General features: G+C 36.7%; 1 protein-coding gene across 2 annotated transcripts in view; it reads right to left on the reverse strand.

Moving 5' to 3' along the window:
- SPAG17 (sperm associated antigen 17) overlaps positions 1–26,257 on the reverse strand; it is a 95,790-nt gene that overhangs the window by 51,523 nt on the left and 18,010 nt on the right. For both annotated transcript variants that reach the window (XM_038134760.1, XM_038134771.1), the window contains exons 4-17: positions 23,274–23,405; positions 19,364–19,538; positions 17,011–17,205; positions 14,471–14,652; positions 11,393–11,548; positions 10,717–10,798; positions 9,642–9,760; positions 8,538–8,675; positions 8,341–8,454; positions 6,734–6,884; positions 4,831–5,061; positions 2,774–2,862; positions 2,007–2,126; positions 264–418 (exon numbers count right to left, since the gene is read on the reverse strand). In XM_038134760.1, coding sequence (XP_037990688.1) covers positions 264–418; positions 2,007–2,126; positions 2,774–2,862; positions 4,831–5,061; positions 6,734–6,884; positions 8,341–8,454; positions 8,538–8,675; positions 9,642–9,760; positions 10,717–10,798; positions 11,393–11,548; positions 14,471–14,652; positions 17,011–17,205; positions 19,364–19,538; positions 23,274–23,405 — 2,039 coding nt within the window. The remainder of the gene's footprint in view (positions 1–263; positions 419–2,006; positions 2,127–2,773; positions 2,863–4,830; positions 5,062–6,733; positions 6,885–8,340; positions 8,455–8,537; positions 8,676–9,641; positions 9,761–10,716; positions 10,799–11,392; positions 11,549–14,470; positions 14,653–17,010; positions 17,206–19,363; positions 19,539–23,273; positions 23,406–26,257) is intronic.

Below are 26,257 nucleotides of genomic sequence, written 5' to 3' on the forward strand. Positions count from 1 at the left end.
ATTTCCAATACGATTTTGTATGTATGTGTACATTATTTACATTTTTATGTTTGATAATAAGGAGCTATACTCTCCATTGTTCTTACTCAGAAAAGTTCAACAGAATTCTTTTGATACAGCACTGTTTTTGACCTGCTTGACTTTCTTTCTCATAAATGTGTCACATAGCCATATCTTAATCTCAAAGCTTTGCCCTAAGCACACCCATGGAGGCTTTAATTAAAAATGACTGTGAATGAGACAAGGAAGATAAAATCCATTACCTGAATCCCACATTAGAGTGCAGAGCAATATTCCAAGTCTCTTGGCTCAGACGATGTTGATTCATGGGATTGTGAAAAACCATTAGTAAAGAGTTATCTTGGGTATGATAAAAGGAATCAATGCATCTATATTCTTGGGATGCTGCATGAAGGACCTGAAAAGGAAAGAAATAAAGTTACATCCTTCCTGCAGATGGTAGCATATGTGCAGAGGCTACATAGCACAGCTTTGAGCTACAGGTGCTCCAGAACACTCTCCTACAAGATGTACCCAAAGCATTTGGATTCCAGCAACCTGAATTGTTCAGGTAGGTGGAAATTGAAACTGCATTGCTATTCATGTTGAGAAGAGATACCAACTATGCTCCACCTTTGGACTGACCATGAATAAAAAAGTTCAGCTTCACAAAACCCAAATAAATTAAAATATTAAACAAATACCTAAGTTTAAATAATAAAATACTTAAATAAATAGCAAACAAAAGCAGAATTATCATACACCAGATAAAAAAGCCCTAATATACTTTTTTTAATCTCAGTTGAGTTTCATTGGTATTCAATTTGCTTTACCATGACCTGCCCATCTCTGAGATTTGCTGTGATCTACATTATTCCACCCTGATTTGTACTGCTCCATCATTTTCAATATTTATATTGCCTGCAGGTTGAAAGTTATTTTACAGTCATAGGTAGAAGAAAGCCTTCTTTTAAAATATTATTTTTCTATGAACTATGCAACTGAAGGTTCTAGAAGGATCTGTTCTATGATCATTCCAGGAACAGAGGTGAGGCTGATTAAGTTGGTAGATTCCAGGGTCCTCCTTTCTACCCTTTTTAAAGATGTGCAAAATGTTTCTCTTTATCCAGTCATCTGGGACTTCACCTGACTGCCATGACTTTTCTTTCAAAAGGTTATTTTCACCTGTAATAAAATGCTATTTTTAAATTTTCCTTCAGTATCTTTTTACTAGGCTCACTAATTATTGGTAGTTGAAGTAGTATGAGCTATCTATTTATGTTGCATATGAAGGGAATTCCCATGCATTGAAATGCATGACCACACTTTAAAACTGTCACACTAAAGTGGTGCTGCAAAAGTCCAGGCAGCACTTCTTTCACCCATGTATAGCATGTGTTGGGACCAAATAAGAATTACAACCTATGAAGCTCAAGGCAGTTATAGCAACTAAAAATCCAGTCCTCCCAAGAGGATGCCTCCCAATTCAAACCAACTACACTTGAACATTTCTTTCAGATTTGTCATTCTGTCTTTCTGCAAGATAAGTTTTTAGTGTTTAGCTTGCAAGATTTCTATAAATGATGCTTTTAGCCCTTAAAGAGTGAAGTACTGTAACAACCAAATTTTCTATTTGCCCATAAAACATACACTGCATATGCACTTGGAAAGTATTTTTTCTCATCCACTGCACTGAGTCCCAAAACTGCTACAGAGGATGACCCCTAAGGCAAGGTGGTTTTGTCTCCACCACACTTTCAGCTAAGAGACTTGCTGCCAAATAGGACAGCTCCAGTTTCGCCAAACTGGGACATAAAAACCCATTACAAACTTAATCTGTAACATGAAGAACTGAAAAATAGCTAAAGCACAATGATTTTTGGTAAAAATGAAAAATAACACTGAATCAATTATCGAGCAGAAAAATACCCTGAACTCCACTACTACTACTTTATATAGTGCTCTGAGGGAGACCCGTACAGATGACATTGTCAGTTCAAAGATACCTGACAAAGAACATGGGGTTGAAAATGCTCTTCCAAACTCCAGTCTGTCAAGCAACGCCTCTGTGTCTTTTTTATGTCTTCTAAACTTGGTCCTCCTAGGCCATAATTTTCCAGACTCACCTCAAAATACAACAAATCAAAACAATGAATATCAACATTTCAATGTCAGTATTAAATTGACTGTAATCTTGTTGGATTAATAGACAGCACCCCTTGCTGCATCACAGTTAACTGCATAATGATACATATGGCACTGTTTAATAAAAAATATAATTACTCCCACGAAGGTCTGGTTTTTGACTTTTTATGACAAAATAATCTAAATACTTCTATTATTAGCTTATATGTTTTTGAGTTCTGTAAGCAATCATGAGTATTCAAACATGTCCTATGATGTAATTTTAAAATTGCTATGTTTATTATGGGATGTATGGCAGACAGGTGATTCTGAAGATGCCAAACTACACAGTCTTCTAGTGTGACACAGTTTGACAATTTCTTTTAAACTTTCACGTTTGTATTTGACCCCTGGTATTCAGCAAAACCAACACAAAATTATCATTAACAGCTTCATCAAAACCTGTCACCTTGGAATTCAAAGAAAGTGATTTCAGTGCTTAGAAGTTATGTCAGTATTTTCCAAACATCACAGAATTAACATTTGCATGCAAGCATTGCAAAGGAATCCCCAGTAACATGGCCTGGCATCAAGCAGTATCTTCTGCTGCCTTATATGAAGCCTAGTTGACTCAATTTCTCACACTTGCCATATCAGAATAAAGACGATCCAATTCTATGTTCAAAAGAGGAGAAACCAGATCGTCGTCTTCATCTTCGTCACTTGTTTCTGAAGACCCTGAAAATTGAAAGCAGAACTTCAAGAATTGTTCCAGAAATTTCAGCCCTACTAAGGTTGGAGTAGTGCAATTTCCTTAGTCTTCCTGATGAGATTAACATCAAGTTGAAGCTTCTTTTTTTCACACTTGTCCTATAATTACACGATCACGTCTGCTATGCTTCTTTACAAAGAGAGCACTTTAAAATCCAGTGTCAACAAGTGCCAGATAATTAGAAAAAAGTAAAAAAGAAGACTTTATAAAACCCATTCAAATCATCCTTTCTATCTGACCCATGCTGGCCCACTAAAAAGTAGCCTCCAGAAGAAGTAGCCTCCAGATTCATAAACAAAGAACCATTTTTCTTCACACTTTAAAAAGCATTCCTTTGCACAGATGACATTAAAATGAAAGGCAAGACCAATTGTTCTGGTATTTTCACACATTTTTGACAAATGCAAATTTAAAAGTTTAAATTAATTTGGTTTACAGATCCATAAGCTACTGACAGAATATTAGCTCTCCTGAGGATCTGACCAGTCATTCCATTGTTGCGATGAGCATCTGATATGAACAACATCAAGTGAGGACTTTAACTTCTATATTCTCTTAATTAAAAAAAAAAATTCCTTTCAATAGAATTCTTTATTCCTGAAATTAGGGCAGAGGTCACTAATATTTGATCAAAATTCACATGTACAAGAAAATTACTTTTTCTGGTGGAAAATATACCACAAAGTATTTGTTTGTAAGTGTCTTATAAGCAGCTCAGCTTCCAGACATACATCTTTAGGCTCTGCTTCTCTTGGAAATTACTCCTGTTTACTGACTGCCTTTAGAAGATTGAAGAAACCTGAAAGTAGATGTTTTATCTTCCTGGTATTTGCTTTTGTGCTGCAGAAGTGCTGAAATGTTCTTATGCTTGTAACTGCAAAATTTAACATCATGACTAGTATAAAAGCAAAATAAAATAACACCAAAAATGTTCCCTAGATGCAAAAGAAAAGCAGATAAGCAGGACTCATTTTTGTCTGCTCCAGCCTTCTCAGGAAAAGATCCCATTTAAGCTGTTTGCTTAGACATCTCTATTAGGAAAGCATGGACTATATCACAAAGTACTGCATCTAGCTCTGGGGTCCTCAGCACAGGGAACACATGGACCTGCTGAAGTTGGTCCAGAGTAGACCTAATGAAGGTGATTGCAAAGATGGAGAACCTTTCCTGTGAAGACAGGCTCAGGGAGTTCAGCCTGGAGAAGAGAAGGCTCTGGGGAGCTCTTATTATTGTTGCCTTTGAAGAAACTTTCTAGTAGGATCTGTAGTCACAGGATAAGGGGTAAAGGTTTTAAAGGAAAGGAGGATAGATTCAGACTAGGTATATGGAAGGATTTTTTATCATAAGGGTGGCGAAACACTGGAACAGGTATCCTAGAAAGGCAGTGGATGCTCCATCCCTGCAAGCACTGAAGGTCATATTGGACTCTGAGAAACCTGATCTAGTTGAAAATGTCTCTATTTATTGGAGGGATGTCAGAACAGATGACCTTTAGAGGTCCCTGCCAACCTAAACCATGATTAGATGATTCTGTGATCATGAACCTAAAGGTATAGTTGCGTAAAATTACCTAATTTCTACTTCTCTCGTGTCTTGAAAAAAGAATCAATTGATTTTAATATTGCTTTTTGGCCAACACATCTCCTTTAACCAGGCCAACAACTTTTCATTATGCTAGAATCTGCAGGAGAAAATGCAGAACTTCAGAAAATTCATTTTGCATCATCTACAGTTGTTAATGCTGTAGTACAAAATAAGTCTTGTCTTATTCTAGTATTCCTACAGAGTTACTCAATGTACAGGATAAACAATATTTGAAAATTTGGTGACTTGTGCAAGGAAGAAAAATCACATTCCTGCAATAGCAAATGATACGGTAAGACAAACAGTGGATTCAAATTCTTCAGGAGTAATGTAAACAGAAAACTTTTTACCAGAGCTTCTTGGAGATTTCCCATGAAATTTCTTTTCTGTAAGGAAGCGTTGTCTCAGCTGTCTTGCAAACATGGCTGGATTATCCCAAGGGATATAAGACTCTTCAGAATCACCTCCAACCCTAGATCCAGAGCTCTCCAGGAAACCAGAGTCACTTATCCCAGTCAGCTTCAGGCTTTCAAAAGTAAACACTCTGAAGGCTCTTTCTACTTCAGCCCAACTCAGAAGTTCTAAAAAAGAATTGCAATCATTAACTGAAAACGTCCTTAGAGCTCAGCAGAAAATAAATACAGGACTATTAAAGTGTATTGTTCTTGGCAACTCCGTAAAAGCCAACAGCAATTTCCTTAATGGTACTGGATCAACTTATGTGGGCTACATTTTACACTGCATTCAAAGCTGAATGCTTCCAAATTGCAAAATGATATGCCTACCTATTAATCCATCTTAAATGAAGTGGTTCCTACATCTGAATACCTTCTGGCTCATTAACTTTATATAAATGATGTTGATTTTAAAAAAATGAGTAGACTTTATCAGGCCAGTTAGCAACTAGTTACTTTCAGTTCATGAAATGTTTTCATTATCTGTAACTTGTCAAAAAAGTATAATTTTTTTCCTCTTCTGAAAGAATTTTACACATAATTTAAACAAAAGTATGCAAGGTGCAAAGGCAATAATAAATCCTGTTTATGCTTGTATGCATCTGTGTCCATATAACAATGATAATCATGCAAAGGACTGAAGTTTAGGACAGGTAGTACAATGCCCAAATCACCTAAAGAGTAACTTCAGTTTGAAATGTTTTCTCTTTAGGGTGGTTAAGCACCTATGCATGCCATATATCTTGAGAATGTTGGATCTCTCATCTTCTGTTCAAATGAATCATCTCCTTTGATAAAGGCTTTGCTAGATAAGTTACCAGTTAGGAGAGTCTGGCAGTACAGTATGGCCAGTGAGGATCATCAAATTCACTACCCATCAGCTGCAAGACCGTAGCAATAGTGAATACTTTAATAGCTTACTGTCCAAAATGTACATACCAACAACTAGAAACAGCACAGCAAAGTGTACATTAATCCAACACAGGGCATTCAGGATGAAAGAGCTGGGAAAGAACCTTCAAATCCTGTGCCTTATATGATGACATGAATGTAACCAAAGGGATTTGGATGTTTATATTTCTTAATAACCTAGAGCAGACTTTTGATACTACCTAAGGGTATTGATGTAGTCTTTGGGATTGTTTCCCAGTGTATGTCACAGCAGCAAGCACACTCAAAGAAAAGGTAACTGCAGAAGTGATTATGGCTGGAGAAGTGAACATATTTTTGGTTTGATAAAGGGACTGTTATAAAATAGCTTCATTTTTAACACCAACAGCTTATACATAAATAACACAATACACGATGTATTTCAGAATACATTCTGAAAGCTGTGTATTGTTCCATAAAAATTGTCTACCTAAGATACATGTGCTTTACTTCCAAAAGTGAGTTGATAAATCAACACAGTTTACATCAGTGTCTCTCAAAATGCATTCTACATTCTACGACCAAAATTGCAATTTTCACCACTGTTTTTTTTCCCTCCGAATTAGTAAGTGTTTGTATGTTTGCAAATATAAATAAATAAAGTAGTTCCAAGATAAGTTCCAGCTCTCAGTTATGCAATATTTAACACTCATACAGTCATTGCCATTAACCATGAAACTGAGGTCTGAAGTTAGGGTTAACTTGTATAGTAGGCTATAATTATATAAAAGCAAGAATGTGAAAATGGGAAATTCTGCAAAGGTTTATTTGGCTGCTTGAAAATCTTGCCCCAAAATTTCTGCTATTTGAGAGGATCATCAACCAGAAATAAAAAGAATGGAAATTATATAAATGAAAATCATTTTACCAGTAGTAAAATAATGCATGAGCTCATGAACTCTGGCCAAGCGTTTAGTGTTGTTTTCAGTTGAAGGAGGAGTGAAATGGATAAGTTCTGTAAGAGGCAGTTTATCCATCATTTCATGCTCAATCTTTTCTGGATTGAAGTTCTCCTGGACCTGGAACAAAAATCAAAGGACCACAGTTAAAGTAAACTTTCACACTATTGACTTTCCAAAAGTTATGTTTGAATAAAGAAGTCTTTCTACAGCAGAAGACATTAGCATGTGCTTAAGCCAGTTGGACATAAACTTATGTTTGAACATGTGCCCACAGCGTGGTTTTGAATCATGGTGTCAGATACTGTAGGCAGAAAAATATTAGACACATAAGAGGATGACTGACAGCGTAATAACAGACATTTTTTAGAAGTTATTTGTCTGTGCTAGCTAGACTGAAAAATACAGAAATAGGTACTGATCTACTCAGACTGGCAGCAGGTACCTTCCATGTATGTTTCAGCTGACCTGTGCTACTTCTTAAAGTAATGAAATCAATAAACTTATTGATCAGTCTGTGATGAGGGGCATCCCTCTATATCCAAGGATTTTTTTTTCAGATGTAGTGGTATATTTCAGTTTCAGTCTTTTTAGTATTACACACTTATGGTACCTTTTTCTTCAACTGCATATTCCAAATATTTGTCCTCTACTCTTTCCTCAAGCATTGTGCTATAGCCTGAATTTCCTCTTTAGCAAGTATAGAAAATACATCAAGCATATGTCTCCTAAGAGCATCTCTTACTTTCCTTACTCAGCCTTTCCTTCTGCTTAAATACATCCAGTGTGTCAAACTTGATTTTTTTCTGAATAGTTTTAATCAATGGTTGTCAAAGTATTCCCCAGATAATCTGTAATCCATGAAGCCATGCAGACACACCTTAGCTGTGAAATCTAGAACTGTATTATCGCTTTTATTATGCTCAGTGAATTTTTAAAGTTTAATGGTCAAACTACACCTTGTCTTTGGAAAAATTCAAGACATTCACAGTGTTTTTTTTTGATTCAGAAAGCTTGGGAACTGTTATTTTGCAATAGTTCCAAACTATGCAGGTCTCTGAACCTTTCTGCCTTTGTTAGAATTTGGCAGTATCTTGGTTACATGCTGGGCTGCAACTATTCAGCCAACCTGAATACATTTGTTGTGTTCATTAATAACTGCTAGGTATTTTCTTCTTCTACTTCTCAACATTTCAGTATGCAGTCTAAATTCCATGCTAAATCACCATTAACAAGTTAGCAACTCATTTTCCATTGTATCATCAGTGTTTAACAGCAAATCAACAGTTCCGTAATATCTGTCATCTATGCCAAAGGCTAAACATTCTCATTAATAATGCAAATAGATCACTGAAATCAGTTTGTTTGTGCTCCATGTTTGTGAGGTGCCCTCCATCAGTAATTCATTGCTTCTTAAGTAAACTAAATATGTGTTGGTGTGCCCACCTCAGTAGAAAAAAGATCTAGGATATGCTGCACTGTTGCGTAAAAATACCACTCCTACTCTTCTAGTGCATTGAGCATTCATTGCGTGTGAACTTTGGAAATATTTATATATAAATAAGTTGCACTATACCTTCAGCAGGTGCAACCGCTGAGCCAGGGCATCATGGTATTTAAATAAGAGAGGGTATTGGGGGGTGACAGTCTCTTGTTCATCGTCTTTATGAGAAAAGTAGTCATACAGATTCTGTTTAAAAAGAAAAGGAAGAGGTATTAAACCCCAGCAATGAGATTTGTCACTTTAGGAAATAAATGAAAGACAACACAAACCTTTTTTTCACTCATGGGAAGTGAAAGAGAAGGAAGATGAGAGATTATGTGATCTGCAATGGCACGACGCAGCTCATCTGCCTGAGGCGCTGGTGACACCAGACTTGGTGGTGGAAGGTCTTCTTCACTTGCAATAACCTGGCAAATACAGTATATGTTAGCTTTCATCACAGCATGACTGCTGCTTAACTTTACCAGAAATACCAAGCAAATCCTGCTATAAGCTAAGCACACATCCATAAATTCTGTGAGGCAAGAAAAGCCTAATTTTTTTCTACAAGTAGCAAAAATGCAATTTTCCAAATTAGTTGCTGCACAAAGCAAGGACTGTGAGAGCAGAATTAAATGTTTTCCCTATGAGTTGTTTTTGAAAGAATAAGAAGAAAAATATTTCCAACTTGAAATGTTAAGGATTGTTAAGGAACACAGGTAATTAAGAACTGTTAGGCTATTAGGAGCTGGACTTTATTCTTACCCAGTCTATTTTCAGGCTAAGTTGCAAAAAGAAAAAACTCCAAAATTATGCTGAAATGTTACTCCTAAAAGAAGGATTTCCAAATCACATTGTGTGTCTCTTCTAAATCACAGATTGTGCCTGAATTCAACAGAAGTCAGATCTGTCTAGTGCTAGCATTAATGTTCTTATGTTAGGCTTGACCTAAGACCTTTGAACTGAGTAAACCAACAAAAGTTCAGTATCAATAACACAGTTTAAGGACAAGAAAACTTGTTATTGATTTGGATAAGACATTGCACCTTTCTCCTCATTTGATTATATTTGTAGTCTTCAAAAATTAATTATGGAGTAACACTATATATATATATATATATATATATATATATATACACATGTATATATGTATATATAATGTATATATATATATATATATATATATATATATATACAGGTAAATGGACAACATGAAATAAAAGTTCGGAGTTTTGACTCCTTTGTATTTTATCTCCTTGCCCGGTGCCTCAATGCACAGTCTCATATTTTAGGTTTAAACTGATGGATTTATTGATCTTTGAGAATTCATTATATTAGGTCTAGGCCAAAATAGCCACAGAAACTAAAAAGAGAACATAAGAGAACATTCCCACCTGTTCCAACATGCAGCTCAGCATTAAGGGTACAGAAAAGCACTCCTCAGGAATTTGATTCAGCAAGTCATTGTAATACCTCATGTCCACAGAAGGAAACAGAATAGAAGTTTCTTCTGCTATATTAAGAGATAAAACATTATGATATGTTTGTTTAGAAATGCCAATTAATAGTCCAAGTCAGTTCTGCAAGTTTGCAGATAATGCAAAACTGGGAGGAGCTGTTGACTCTCCCAGAGGTAGGGAGGCCCTGAAGAGAGACCCTGACAAATTACAGGGGTGGGCAATTATTAACTTTTTGAAGCTTAAAAACCAGAAGTGTTGGATTCTGTGCCTGGCATGAGGCAACCATGGATGTACAGACAGACTGGGGAATAAGATGCTGGAGAGCAGCACCACAGAAAGCAACCCAGGGGTCCTGTTTGATGGAAAATTGAGTATGAGCCAGCCATGCCATGGCAGCCAGGAGGGCCAAGCGTGTCCTGGGGGGCATCAGACACAGCATTGCCAGCCAGGTAAGGGAGGGAATTGTCCCGCTCTGCTCTGCATTGGGGCGGCCTCACCTTGAGTCAGGGGAGTTTTAGGTTGGGTATTAGAGAAATTTTTACCCAGAGGGTGGTTGGGCACTGAAACAGGCTCCACAGGAAAGTGGTGAAAGCACCAAGCCTGACAGTTCAAGAAGCATTTGGAAAATAGTTTCAGGCACATGCTGTGATGTCCTGTGCAGGGCTAAGTTGGACTCAGTGATCCTTGTTGGTCCCTTCTAACTCAGAATATTCTGTGATTCTGTGAACCTTCTGACAATATTTATTAGAAAGAGTCTAACAAAGTAAGAGATCGTACAAAATTACTGAAATCTTCTAGCAACAGAAGATTTGACTAGGAACAGATAGAAAATGTGATTTTCTACAGAACCTGGTTATCACCACTCAGACACTTCCACAATGCGTTCACCAGGATACACAACACCTTCAGCTAACTGCACAAATAATTTTGAGGATTTGTGCTGTCAGATGAACAAATAGTTTGACAAAGGGATCAACTACAGATGGGTGCTTTAACCCTTTAAACATACTCTCTGACAAAACTACTGTTGACGGAATTTCTTCTGGTTTCCCTTTTTTCTTTATAGGTGACATCCGTGGTGCTGGCGGCTCCTAAGTGAAAAAAAGTTAACATAAAAAAATCAGAAACCATAAAACAAATGGGTATTGCACAAATAGGTGGGAGAACTTAATTTTATTTAGCTTTGGTTACTCACCCTAGACTACATGCTAAACATTTAACTGGAACAAGATAGTAAGAACGTAGCACATGTTCTAATAAGCTATTTTCTTCCGCCTACTTAGCCTTTTGCCTACTATAAATAAAATAAGGAAATTGATCTTGCATAGAACTAATAATCTTTTTTTGACAGTTCACAGATCTGCAACATTGCATAGTAGCTCTGTGCAGGCACATTGAGTTTTCAGACACAAGAATGTATCATCAGACACTATTAAAGAAATTTCTCCACTTATGATACATTATGCCTATAGGATCCTTCCAATTTCCTTTTTCTGCTTCCCCAATGCTCAGCTATTCTTTCCCATTTTTTTGGGGTTTTAAATGCGAAAAACAAAAATACAACTTTCATTCACTGAAAATTATTCACAAAGTGATGGTCCAAGGTGAATTTTTGAGTCAAAATTAAAGACAGGCAATTCTACCGTATAATTAGTTATTCTCAACAGGAAGAGAAGGGTCCTTGCCTCAAATGAAGATGGTTGTGTTGATTTGCTCTCTGGTAACACAGGCACATTAATAAACTCGGTGTTTTCCAAGTAGTTGCAATGCTGTCTTCTCCAGTCCAGGCAGTCATACATCAAACAAGCAATGTGTTCGAACAGCACAGTACCAAATGCAAGCTATGAGAGAAAATCAGAGACAAAGGATGAAGAGTGTGTATAAAATGTCATGTACCTTAGTGACAGAAATCTTTAGCTCTTTAACCAGCAGATCTACATCTGTTTATAAATTTTTCAAAAGACTTTTTCCTCCACCAATTCAATATGTTTTATAGAGTTATTCTAAAACCTCCTTCATTTTACTTGCCTTAACACTGCCACAGCAGAGTATGGACTGTATATTGCCTAAGTGCTTTAGTTGTTATAAAGTCTTACTTGCCTTAACAGTAACTGTTCAAAGGTCTGCTATCTTGCAGATGGAACTTAAGGGTTTTTTTTTTTTTTTTTTTGTATGGGAAGGAATGGAAAAAGAAAATTAAAGCATTTTGTAATGTATGTACATTTTTACTAGTGATCAACCGGCAGCACATTTGCATGGTCAATCATTTCCCTGCTCTAGAAGGATAGAAAATAAAATTCTAACCAGGTAATTAATATAATCTCAAATTATTTTCTTTCTTTCTGTTGCCCTTTGAAAACAAAGAAAGCCTCAAGAATGGCATTCTGAAATCCACAGTTGTGAGTGAAGGAATGTCAGCATAGTGCCCAAATGTCCAAAAGGAGAGCATTGTATCTGCAAAAATCTGACAAGCTAAGAGTCATGGTTCTTGAGGTCATGTACTGTGGTTTTCACCAAATCTTGGGAGGAATAAAAAGAATAATAGCAACTGCTATTTTAAATATTAAATGTTCATGTACAAACACCAATACCCTGTAGGAAACCACATGAATCACTCAAGTTTCAGCAGCTTTAATGGATGTATTCTTCCCCTGTACATCCTGAACTTTGTGGAAAGGATGTAATTAGTATAACTTTTAGATGATTTCTGTAAAAAGCTCTTTTCTGAGTGATTTTTTCACTTTTGTGAATTTAGGGCAAGTGTCTTGTACTAAGAAGTTTGCCTCTAAGAGGTGGCTAACAACATTGAATGTCTCAATTTTAAATTTCCTAAAATAGAACACAGTAAAGAAGCACAACTGGCATTAGGCACTAAGAAAAATAACAAACACTTAAAAATTGTTAAACATCTGCTTTCCTCAACTCAGTGCCTCTTTATGACACTGGGAAACAGGCAATCCCAAATCACTGATATGTTATGGAATACTTGACTCCATTTTCATAACTCCGTTTTCATAACTCCATTTTCTCCTAAAGACTAGGAGAGACAATTGGAAAAGAAATTCTATTTGTGAAAACAGAATGTTCATTAATATTCTTGCACCTTTGTTTTCCCAGTTCAATAATCTTCTGGAGAATGGGTTACTATAACACCTTTTCATCCATACATTTGTATATGAAAGGTATCACTTGAGCCCATAAAAGTTTTATATAAAATATTGGAGGGTTTTCAATGCAGTCTTTTAAACAAAACAAGATTTTTTGCAAAGTCATAAGTAACAAAACCCTGCCACTCAATGGGATCCAAGCAAAGTTTAGCATAATTACAATTTTGTAATTCAATTTGCCTGGTGTCTCCTCAGGACATAGATTTTTATCAAAAGTTTTAAAAGTCTAACTATAAGTGACTCTTCAACAAAGTAAATATTTTTGAAAGTATTTTCCATTCTAAAAATCTCAAATGTGAGAGCAGAGACTACTTGCAGTATGCAATACTCTGTCATTTTTATATTAATGTCTAACATTTTGCCCCAAGAATTTTCCTCCTATCTGTCTTGCACTTCAGAGATGCAGCAAGCATGGACTCAGAGATTCTCCAGAAAGTCCACAAGAACGGACTTACTTTATCAACCTATGATTCCAGAACTTATATGCCCCCTACCTGTTTCTTAAAAAACTTACAAACTTTCTTACTTCTATAGGGCTCATGAAATTATAACTCCAGTAGGGCTCATGAAATTGTAACTTCAATCTGTTGAAATCTGTTTCAGTGACAGATGGCTTTTCCTTTATTTCAACTATAATATAGGCGCTTGCAAGATACTCAAAAGTAGAAACCATGTAAGATGTGATTATAGGGAAGATAAAAACTGTTTTCCCAAAAGAGGCTTGGCACTGTAAGATTATATAAAGAGTATAATGATAAGTAATATTATAAGTGGCAAGCCTACATGATTCCAAAATAAAGGCAATTTCAGTGAATGCTTTGGAAAGCACTGTGAGTTGTTTGTATACAGAATCTACCGTACTACAAATAAGGCTTAGAAGAATGTAGTTTAACCCTAGAATGTCCTGTAATCCTAATAATACAGACTACAAACACAGTAGGTTAAATTATAGTATGTTGCCTAATTTTGTTTGAGCAGTTTGTATTTTTTACTGTTGACGCTGGACTCTTTTACCTCATTATATGTGAGAATCTAGGATGGAAAACATTTCTAATGATTAACTTTCTCCTTCAGTGCATGGTAATAGTCCTGACTCAGCAGGCTATAAGGAGTAATTAAGTTAGAGCCATGGTTTGGACAAAAAGAAGCAGTACTAAGTATGATAAAGCAACATCAGGTATTCTTGCATTCAGCTAATTTTTTCTCATGTGACTATTCTGAAGTGCAGTAAGTAGGCCTGATGTTATCAGGACAAAAATATAATTTCTGTGTTATTTCATAGACACTTATGACTCTCAAACAAGATGCAAACATGCTGAATAACTTTAAAAGCTCAAACTATGTTACAACTCTTCTGCTGTGGCCTATATTATTAGGAAACTCCAAATCAGGCTTTTTTTATTCAAAGGACTCCTTGTAAACAGATGCTGAATGAAGTTGTTGGATACATAGGAAACAATTTTTGTTTAAGATTACAAATATACTAACTAATGTGGTTGTGTTTCAGAGAAGACTTGAGATTAAATTCCTAAAGTGTTCTTAAAAGTTACAAACACTAAAGCGTGGCATGCACTGTAAAAAACAGAATGTACTGACCAGCATTTCGCTGTCTGACCAATCAGGGGGAAAGTCACTTTCCTTAACTAGGTAATGAAACCTGGCAACATCAAAGAGACTTGATCCATGTTTTCCACTGTTCAGAACGGGCTCCAGGAATTTCCAAAATGTTTCCAAGTCTTTCTTAGCTTCATCCTCCTTTCTTTTTTCTGCTTCTACATCTAAAATATATGAGTATTTGACAAATCATGGTACAATGTCTCCCTTTAACATAAAGCATAAATCATGTATCAGTCTAAGTATTGTTAAAGTATTTCCATCCTTAGAGTCTCAGCAAATATCTGACACCCAGCTTGGGGATTAAAAAATACCTCCACTTATATCTTGCCATCATCTTCTATTCCAAGTACAATCATTGATCCTGAAAGGAACCTGAGGGGCTCATCTGGTAAAACTCCTCTGCTCATGCAGGGTCACCAAGAGCAGACTGCCCAGGACCATGTCCAGATGGCTTTTGAGTACCTTCAAGAATGAAAACTCCATGACCTCTCTGGGCAATCTCTGACAGTGTTCAGTCACCCTCACAGTAAAAAAGTGTTTCTTTGTCTTCAGGTAACACCCCCTCTTTCAGTTTTGCCAGTGCCTCTTGTCCTGTCACTGAACACCACTGAAAAGAGCCTGGCTTCCTTTTCTTTGCACATTCCTTTCAGGCATTTATACACATTGATGAGTTCTCTCCAGGCTCTTTCTTCTCCAGGGTAAACATTCCCAGCTCTCTCAGCCTCTCCTCATACGAGAGATGCTCCAGTCCTTTGAACATACTTGTGGTAATTTGATGTACTCTCTCCGGTAGCTCCGTAACTCTCCTTTACTGAGGAGTCCAGAACTGGACACAGAAGTCTAAGTATGGCCTCACCAGTGCTGAGTACAAAAGAAAGTTCAAATCCCTTGACCTGATGCAGCCTTGGATATCACCAGCCTTGTTTGCTACAAAGGCACAGGGCTGGCTCACATTCAGCTTAGGGCCACCACCCCTGAGTCCTCCTGTGCAGAGCTGCTTTCCAGCCAGTCAGCCCCCACCATGAACCGGTGCAGGATTTAGCCCTTGCCAAATTTTATGGGGTCCTGCCAGACCATTTCTCCATCCTGTTGAGGTTCCTCTGAAAACCAGCACAATTCTGTGGTGTTTCAGCCATTCCTCCCAGTTTTGTATCATGAGTACTTGCTAAGGGAACTCTCCTGATCACTAACAAAGATGTTCAGCTGGACTCATAACACAAATCCCCTCTGATACCCTCTAGGCCAGGACATTCAGCCAGTTTTCAAACCAACTCAGTGTTTGCTTACCCAGCTTCTTTATGAGAAGACAGTGCCAAAGGTCTTACTGAGTCAGGGCAGACAATATTCACTGCTTCCTCCTCCTCTACCAAGACAGTAATTTTGTCATAGAAGGTTATCAGGTTGGTTAAGAATGACTTCCATTGGCAAGTGCACGCTAAATGACCAACTCCTTGTCCTTTATGTGCCTGGAAATGTTTCCAGGATTAGCTGTTCTATCATCTTCCCAGAGACTGAGAAGAGTCTGAGTGGCCTTTACATTCCTGAGTCATTCCTGCCAATTCTGAAGATAGGAGTGATGCTTTCCTCCAGTCTTCAGGCATGTTTTCCAATTGCCATGTTTTTTCAAAAGTAATTAACAGTGGCCTTGCAGCGACATCACAGCCAGCCCCTCAGAATGCCTGAGTGAATCCCATCAGGTCCCATGGACTTACATGTGTCCATTCTGTTTAAGTAATCCCTAACTCAATCCTTTTCCACCAAGAGACTTTCTCCAGACTTTTATCCTGTTTCTGGGGTCTGAAAATTCCTAAGGCCATTCATGATCACAACCACTTTTTCTTCTTTCAAGGTCCTTTACCCAGTTCTTATAGAGTGGCTATTTGCTGGATTGAATAGAGTTTATTGGTAATTTTTTTGTACTGTAGAGTCCATAATTCTATTCTCATGACAGCCAAGTAGCAGGGAATAACTGTCTCCCCTTGATCTGCTGGCTATGTCACTACAGCTCAGGATAGCCAGCCATCACTGATGACACATATTTAGCTTGCTGCTTACCAGGATCCCAGTTCAAGAAAGGTGTTAACAGCCTTGGGACACCTGAGTATAATTACAGAGCATTATTCTGAGGCATATTCTCCAGTGGCTGGGGCCACAGTCCCAAAGCAACCAATTGTTCACTTTCCTTGAAATTACCAAATGAGCCAAGTTTTCTTACCAATACACTTCCTAACAATTCACAGAACTATGCATTTGATAAAACGTTCTTTGGTGGCTACTGTGGCTGCAAACTCTGCCTGCTTAGTCAGTCCCTCTTTCTACTGTCCAGTTTTTGCACTGGCAAACCATTTGGTTTGGTGGCCAATCAATGGCAAAACTACTTTGGCACTGGCAAACACAGCAGCTCATAGGTAGCAAGCACAAACACAAGGCATAGAGAGGGAGAAAAACACAGCCAGAACAGTCATCCCCTGGATATAAAATGATCTCCTTTTTACATTTTTTTTAAATGACCAGATTACCTTCAAGCGAAATTGAAGATTGTCTTTCAAGTTTAGTTGCTTCTAAGTATATCTGCAATGGCTTGTAATTTTCAGAAGAAATCTGAATTACACTTGAAATGTTAATCCCAAGATCAATCAAGACAGGCAACAACTGAAGATTGGGGAAACCCAGAATGATAAAGTAATAATGAGCACCATCATCTGGTTCATCATCTGTTCAAAACACAACAAAAACAAATTAGAGTAAGAACATTCATCAGCTAAACAAAATAAATTTTTACTTGACTATATGGGACTATGCAAATAAAGGTCAGAGAAACAGTTCTTTTATACTCTTATTGGGAAAATTACATATAAATTCAAAGATTACATGCGTAAGACTCGGGTCTTCTGCACCAAACCACCCAGAACAAGAAGCAGGAAGAATACAAGTCAGAAGTAATAATTGTTTGCAGAAAGACCAGGAGAAAAACTGCATAAACTGATTATAATCAGAATGTTGTAGCAGCATTTCTGTAATCGCTCCTCTCAAAGGAGGTTAGTGTCAGGACATATCTACATGCTTTAATGGTAGTTTAAACTATCCTATTTCATCCTGCATAAAGCTGGAAACGGAGCATACAAAGACTAACTTACTGTATCTTACATGAAAGATTACCCAAGTCATAATAATTTCAAAGGATTAGCTGCAGGTATCAGCTGACTCACTGCTGACTCCTCCCTACCCAGCAGGATCATGTTCACTAGATGTAATTCTTGGCATAATCCTCATCAGCAGGTAATACCAGCTCACACTAGTCCTTTTAGGTGGCAGGGGCATATTGAAATTCATATTAAAATGCACATGAGGAGTTTCATTGAGTGCCAGTTCTATTTGGGCTTATCAGTTAGGCAGAAATATGCATAGCAACATTTCAGTACCAAAGCAAAAGGTTAAGCATCATGTAAGTAGAAATGAACTCTCTAGAAGCTCTAGAGTTGTGTAGTTTCCTTTTATGCCTTATGGAGAAATACAGGTAGTAAGAGAGGTATTAGGTGATTTAATTCATCCAGCGCAGTTATTTATCTTAAGTTAACAGAAACTGTCTGCTGTAGCTCCTGTATCTCTCCATCAATGCTGAAACACATAGAGTTAGTGCAGACAAACCTACACTAAAAGCAAATCACAGCTTTATACTCTGTTTAGCATTAAGATCCTTTCTTATGCGTACTAACCCATCACATGTCCAAGCGCTTTACTGACTCCTCAGCTTGTGAGACTCATTTATCCAAGGAAGGAAAAAAGCTAGCCTGGCACGGACATCTGCCTGTGTTCAGATATATGGCCAGGGCTGTGCAAATGCTGCTACCACCTGGAGCAGCAGGCATTCTCTTGCTTGTAATATTAGCTAAACATAAAATAACACCGAAATTTAGAGAGAGACTGACTGAGGAAGCAGCCACCACAGTCCAGCACATATATTGCATAAAGCAAAAATCAAAACCAGAAAAAAACTGGCTTATTATTTCACTCCTAATACTGAAAATGAAGTACATAAATTTATGTGTCAGTTACTGCAGGAAGAAAAAGTATGAGCACATACAATTACTGAACATTAATTATTTTAAACAAAAAAGACAGGTGTCTGCACAGTCACTTACAGAGATCTAAAAATTCCAATGAGTACATGCTGAAGAATGCCTGCCATTTTAAAATGATAATTATGATTATGCTAATAATCATGACAAATGCATAACAATCAGTAAGTTCTAATTATCAGTGACTAGTCCATATGCAAAAGAGGAAAGACATCAATGCAAGTAATCTCAATATTACTCAAAAGCAGAAGTTCTTTAATTCCAGAAAGGTGAGAATGTATTAGGGATGAATGATAAAATGACTGTTAGCTACCAGAAACAGATATAGACTCTCTTTGAATTTAAGGCATGTTCTTTTTTTCCCCTCTTTCTTTATACAGCTATATTAGAACAAATATGAAGAGGGGAAGCTTAGATTGGATGTAATGAAAAATTTCTTCACTGACAGGGTTGACAACTCTGTCAGCTGTGTTTTAAATTATAGTATAAGGAGAAAGCCACCTTTGGATACTGACACATTTAATTATTCCAAAATCTTTCTCTAGGATAAGTTTTCTGTAGGATTTGTTTGGCTACTTTATTGTTGTCTTACATATGCCCATACATTTTGATGTTGACATGCCGCATATAACTTATCTGGATTTTATTTCTTGAACTGCACAATCCACAGTGCCCTCTTCAAATGCAAAGTGGCAAAATTTTGATATTGCCAAATAGATCTTGACTTTTCAACATGAAACAAAACTAAGTATTCCAAAAGCTTATCAGAAGTATATAATCATATTTTACATACCAATGTATTTGTCTTTCACTTCCACTTCTCCCCGTTGTTTGAATTTGGTGTCCTTTTTAACAGGGGATTGTGTCACTGACTTTTTTCCTTTACTATCTTTTCCACTTGCCTTATCAGGAGATTTATCTTTTTCTTTTTCTCTTGCTTTCTCTTTTTCTCTTTGTTGCTGTTCTGCCTGACAAGATGAATAAATGAAGTTCTCATTAAAGCCTTTGTGCAGAACAAAGGTCAGACTGTTGTAAAACTTTAGGTGTTCAATTTTTTTTATTTTCACACTTTTCCCTCTCAGCTGCTATAATATTCATGTGGTGGAGCTGTCTTGAACACCCTGCTTTTTCCTACTCAAACACACATTCATTTATTTATATGCTCTTACTCAGTCATAATGCTAAGACTTCACATTAAAAAGGAACTTCAAGAGGTAGGTATATATTATACCTACCAAACTAACAAAAGGCGTATGGGTAGAAAAATGAGTAAAAAAACCCTGTGCTGTAGTTACTTACACTACAGCATTTGCATCAGCCAGAAATCTTCCTTGGACTGAAGGGAAATACGGCAAAAATTCAGTATCTGTTAATATCTTTAACATCTCTGTTAACACTCTTGACTATGGTGTAAAATGGTACCAGCACTATTTTTCTTTGATGTAAATATCTGTCTAATGTAAATTAAAACCAAGAGTCGTGTGTTCATTTCACACAGGATATTACTCAGCCATTCTCATTATCTTCAAACAAAAACACCTACATAAAGCTCTTCCTAATAATTTAAGAGTACAGGACGAAAAAAGATCAAGTGTCCCAAAGCCTCACATTATAAATCCAAAAAAATTGAGGGTTGTTCTGATATGAAAACAAAAAAAACAAACAAAAAAAATTAGGGTAAAGTAGGTTCTGTAGAGCAAGAAAGTGTCCACCTTATTTTTGCCCAGCAGAAATACTACATTCAAACCATGGAAAATTATATTTCAAGATTAAAAAGCTAAATAAAATAAAATAAAAATATTAACAACTTACAGTTACAATCCTGCGGATGTCACTATAAAGGCTTTTAAAGCAATTAGGAAAGCCCTTCATGCAAATGAGAGAAGGCAGTTAACTCTATATAGTTGCTTTCCCTACATACAGCTGAAAAGAAGACTTTCCAGCTGTGGAAGTTGTATTTAGTTCAAATTCAAAATCAAAACAGAAATCTTTTCCTGCTTTTCCCTTCCTTCTTGAATTTCCTTTCTGTAAAATTTAGAAATGTCTTTGACAGAATCTTGAAACTCTTTCTACTATGTAATGAAGGATTTTGAGGCTTTCATTATTTTCTTTCAAATTTGTTCCACCTTTGACATTTCAAATTAGAAATTTTGATAGTACTTCTTTGAATTCTAAGCTGATGAACACATCAAACAGAAGATACAATCATCATGCCACATAGTTCACAATCAACTTGATCTATTGCATGTCTGCATAATTTTAAGTAATTCTCAAATAAGCAGAGACATTTATGGACTTGCCAAGATTCTAATAAAGAACATTACTTGACCTAAATACTTTAGAAAGTAAAAGCCTCTCCTTTCTTGGACTCTTTCCTTTTCCTTTCACTGTCATATTTCTCCTTCCCTACAAGGTGCAGCTTTTTGTGGAGTTTCTAATAATCCATTAACTTCTGCAATTTTGTTATTTTAAGCTTCACATTTCAAAATTTTACTACCTCAAAAACAGTTTTCTAATTCAGATACACTACTTCTCGTCTGCATAATATTTATGCCTGTCAATTTATGACAAGCTCCTGCTCCTAATGAAACACAGGATGCATTATTTTTGGATGTTTACATGCTGTATTAGTTCTGCTGATCCAGTCTATTAAGTGGTATCTATTTAAGAAAAAGGCCCATGGACAAATATGTTTGCTTTCTGAGAACTGATTTGTGAGTAAAATCCTGTTTTCAACACCCAGATTGTTGGCAACACAACTTGTATTGTACAAGCTAGTTGGAAAGGATTAAAAATTCTATGGTAGCCAATTTAGAGATAGAACTCTAAATTAGAAGTCAGTTTCTGCCCTCTCTGTACTACAGAGCATCCTCATATCCAAGAGCCTTCCAATTCTTGACTGTCCTTCAACAGCTCCCCTTGTGTTTGCCTGTCACACATTGATATAGATACAATTCAAAGGAGGTGACAACTTTTGCAGACAGTTTGGCTAAAACAGAGAAGTAACTGTAAGTGCCAAAGACTCTTCAACCCTCAACATTGACTATCCTCCAATTAACCAGGGAATAAAATTACAGTTACAAGACTAATTTTGCTAAATCAAAGCTCTAAGGACTCCATTTTAATATTGAATTGCCATGAAACTTCAAAGTTTTGTTTGACAGTTTACCAATAAGAATTGACTGCTATCTAAGAAAAAAGCCATTTTTTTCTCAATTCACTATTAACAATCTGTTCTACAGCTTCAGCCTCTCAATTTCTTTTCAGATTAAAACCACATTATTTTTCTCATATTCTTCATATATTTCTATGCTTTAAATTATAATTTCCTAATAAATTGAATTCTGTGGGAACAGGACACAATTTTAATGGAATCACCCAGCATTTAATGTTCTTGTGATTGTGTGCTACACTTCATCCACCAACATCTCCTACAAGTAAAACTATTGATAAAGAAATTTACAGATTTTTCAGCTATACAAAATCCATTAAACTATTTTCTGCTTACATCTTTTACATGCACAGACTGCTTAGGTCTCAATATCATCACACTCCAAACTATAGTTTTTGATCAATTAACAGGGTAAACTTCCTGCAGCAATTGTATGACTTTCTGATAATTAACTGACTTTCTTCAGTTTCATGAATGTTTGTTGGAAAAGGACTATAGCAAAACCAACTGTTCAGTAAGTTGTTGAAATGTACCACTGACAACTCCAAAAGTTGTTAGAAATAAATTAGAGGTCTGATCTGTGATTCTGTGCAAGCTTGGTGAAATTCTTCCTAGAACAAATAAGCAATCTGTCCGAGACAATCTTGGAGCTAGTAGTGACGACCTGAGAGACAAATGGAAGCAAGTTTTGGGAACACTGGAAAATGTGGTACCTGGTTTTGAGAAGTGGACTTCAAAATATGTACTGTTTTGAGAGAGTTCAGAGGAGAGGAACATGCATAACCAAAAACGAACAACCATGGCACATATTTGGGTTTGTTTACTTAAATATGTAAGATTTCTGTCGAATGGAGTGCAATGTTGTCCCCATACATAGGGAGAACTCAAACAGATTTAAATGAGATTAGGTTTGGTAGGATCACAAACTTTTTACAAATGCTCACATTGCAGAGACGGTTCAGAAATAATACTGGTTGCCATGGAAAAGCAAAGATACAGCACTGGAAAGTTTTAAGAAAAGGTTCAACACACATCTGCCAGGAATAATTTATGTAAATATTATTCTGCCTTAGTGCCGGAAGATGGAAGAGATAACTTCTCCAAATTCCCTCCAGAGAGGAGATTCATAACAAGAACTCTGCCATAGTCTGCTCTGTGTCTATCATTGATAACTCCCAAGTAACAACCTCTCCTGCCTTTACTTCAGCAGGGATACATTCAGCAGAAGCCTGTTCCTAGCTCCATTTTCTATTGGTCTTAACACTCAGCTAAGCCCTTACTAGCTCGCACTCTAGCAAAGACTTCTTCCATAGTGTTTTTATTTTTTTTCCTCATGTTCTCACCAACATTTGAGTAATTGAGAACTTCATGCACAAAATCTAATCAACTTTAAAAAATATTTCTAATCACATTTCTCTTTAATTGCAGTTCTAGAAAGCCAAAGATGAGAAGAAAGCTGGATTTATGGAATCACCACCATAGAACAGAAGTGTCTTCAAAAATGTAATGTTCCTAGGCCATACTATAGTACCTTCTTTTCCTCTTCTCTTCTCTGAAGATCCTTCTGTTTGAGACAAAGCAATTGAAATTTCAAGAGCTTTCCAGTTAGTGTTACAGGAATTTTTTCACCCTGGTCCAGAAAGGCTTTGGCTAATTCCATCACCTGCAAAGGGAAAAAAAAATCACAACAAAACTACTACTTGCATAGCACTAATACTGCACTCGACTCATATTTATTGGCATGCTGAAATGAGGAAGTGCTACCTGACATTGTACCATGTGTGGGTTGAAATGGCCACATTTCCAGAAGAAACAATGTATCAGTAAGATACACCACTATTCTTTGGTTACAAAGACCTCAAATAAAGTTATTTCAGCTATAGTATGCGATAAAACTAGAATGGAAAAAACCTTCTATGATTTATGACAAAGTCAACAGACACAGAGTTCTCACAGGAAAATGTAATTCTCTTTAGGTTTTAAACAAAGAAACAACATTAAGCAACTACATATTATAAAGCAATAAATTAAAAAGCACCTAACAGACAGCAAATCAAGGGGAATAGTTTGTAGTACTGTTTACAAAGTGACCAGTGTCTGAGGGACTAGCCCTAAATGAAAGATAAAAACTCCTTGAAGGGAACTTGAGAGGGTCTGTCTTGGTGAAAACACACCCCCTCCCTGTGTAATTCTGATTCTGTTGGTATGCAGCCTAATTGGGGTGAAATAAGGCTATTGAGTTTTCTTAGGGTGATGACAGCAGCGGGAACATACAGCTGCATTGTCCAGATGTGTGGCATTGACAGGCTGTTTTATGACTATGTTTTTTACAGCTTGTTTCCACTAAATTTCATACAACTCACTAACATCTGGGCCGTTTTCCTTGGAGCCTCATAACCACTTTATTTACTGCGAAAAAAATAAAATAACATAAAAATACCGTTAAAAAGTTGTTATATGTTTCTTTTCACTTGTGTTGTGTCTGTAATAAAGTTCACCTATGTAGGAAGCGCTGCTGAGGAATAATATAACCATAATATTTTCTTACTTTTGTTTTTAAGCAACCATCAGCTTTATTTATAACCATGGGCTGAATTAGGTGTTACTCAAATGTTCTGACATGTTTCTCTTTTCTCCTCATGGAGCAATTACAGTTGGGCACATATGGTGTCAATTTTGCTTGCTAATACTGAGACAATGAAGGTGCACACTGCATCTCACTGAACTGTGTCTTGTCTAATGCAAACACCACCATTAGCTTTGAGCTTTCATAGATTCTTGCCTAGTTTAGAAATTTTCACTTCTCACCTAAATGTAGCCACTAAAATGCTTCTCTGAATAAAGCAAAGCCAAATCAGAATCCAGACCATTATATGCCAAATCATTGTTTCATGCAAACAAAAGCAAGGAGCAGAAAAAGAAATGTCTTAAAATTCAAATATTTTCCAAGTTGCATAACAGGGAGACAAACCAAAACATATGCATTTCAAAGCCCTTCCAAAACAATCCTGCTCCTGCAACACAAATAAATCTAATGATCTTTACAAACACAAAGGAAGATACATCATGACTAAGATGAGTTTTGCTTTGCATGTTTTGTACTCAAAGTAAGACTGGTCACTAGCTCAACAAGCCAATCATAGAAGGCTTCTGGAAAGACCCACTGACATCAGAGCCACAGCAGAAAATCAAGGACATGTTAAGAACAAGACTTAAAAATTACCAGATACTGTGGGCACACTAGGAGCTACCAGTTATTCCAACAAAAAATAGTCACCCAGAGCTAGGCACACAAATCAATGCTCTGAAAGAAAAAGACATTGGTAGAAATATCATATCAGCAATTTCCCTCAGAGAGAAAAATTCTCATAAAGTTGTTTTTTTTTTTCAGAACTGATGTTAACAACCTATGGAAAGTCATGCTTCTCACTGGTCTAATGTAGATGAGTTGCACATTTCTTGAAACACAGTAGAGAGGAAATGGAGGGATTCTGGAAGGATTCCTGAAAAGTGTATATATAGTAACTCAGCTCAATGGTAGTTGCTGATTTATTGTTCATGGAAGAAGAAAAAAGTGCTTAGATTCTTAAACCCCACTCTTCCTGAGAATTTTAAAGCATTTCACCAGTCAAAAGCAATGCATAATAATTATACCTATTTTGTAGATAGAAAATACAGGAATGAAGAGACTTGATAAAGTAGAGTGGGTAGGAAGGACAAATTGTCTTATGTGAGCCATGAGAAGCATAACTAAAACCATTTAACAGGAATACATTCCATGACTGTGGAAAGAGGTCACACAAATAAAACAAAGACAGAATGAGTGCACTACTGTATTTGGCAATACAAAGAAAGCAAATACCTTTTCATGCAGAAATGCAAAATATGCTTTATGCAGGAGGAAATTAAAACCAATCCTAAAGACAGAACATCGATCAATCCATGCACAGTAGATAAAAAAAATTAAATTTATTACACATCCATATTTACTTCATCTGTGGTCCTGTGAGTTATGCAAGCACATAAACAGTTAAAAATCTACAGAGCCCCAAGTGAAAAAAAATACCAAGCAAAAACCTCAAGACAAAAATTGGGTAGGAATACCGAAGGAAGTTTTTCAGCTACTACGAAGTGGATTTGTTACAGATTGGCTATACTTCATCCCACCAGGGATGATCTTTTTCTTATGTGAGAAACCATGGAAACTTGGATGGACAAACTTTGTTAGGTAGGGCCTCTTTTCCTCTAAAGCAAGAGGAAACTTAGCATTCCTCACACAGCAGGGGTCACACTGGTGAAGTGCAGAAAGGCTTTGGTGATGCAGTATTTGATCTCATATGGTGGCAGTACAAAGCACACAGAGATTTAGCTGTCTGGTGCAAAGGGCATGTATTTGGAGCCACCTAAACACTGCATGAGTGCTTGTAAGTGACCCTACACTACTGACAGATGTCAGCGCCATGATAGGAGATAGGTCTTAAAAGTTAGGGAAACATTTCAAGCCAGAGTCTTTGT

The sequence above is a fragment of the Motacilla alba genome, chromosome 1 (genome assembly GCF_015832195.1).
Source record: "Motacilla alba alba isolate MOTALB_02 chromosome 1, Motacilla_alba_V1.0_pri, whole genome shotgun sequence".
Lineage (NCBI taxonomy): Eukaryota > Metazoa > Chordata > Aves > Passeriformes > Motacillidae > Motacilla > Motacilla alba.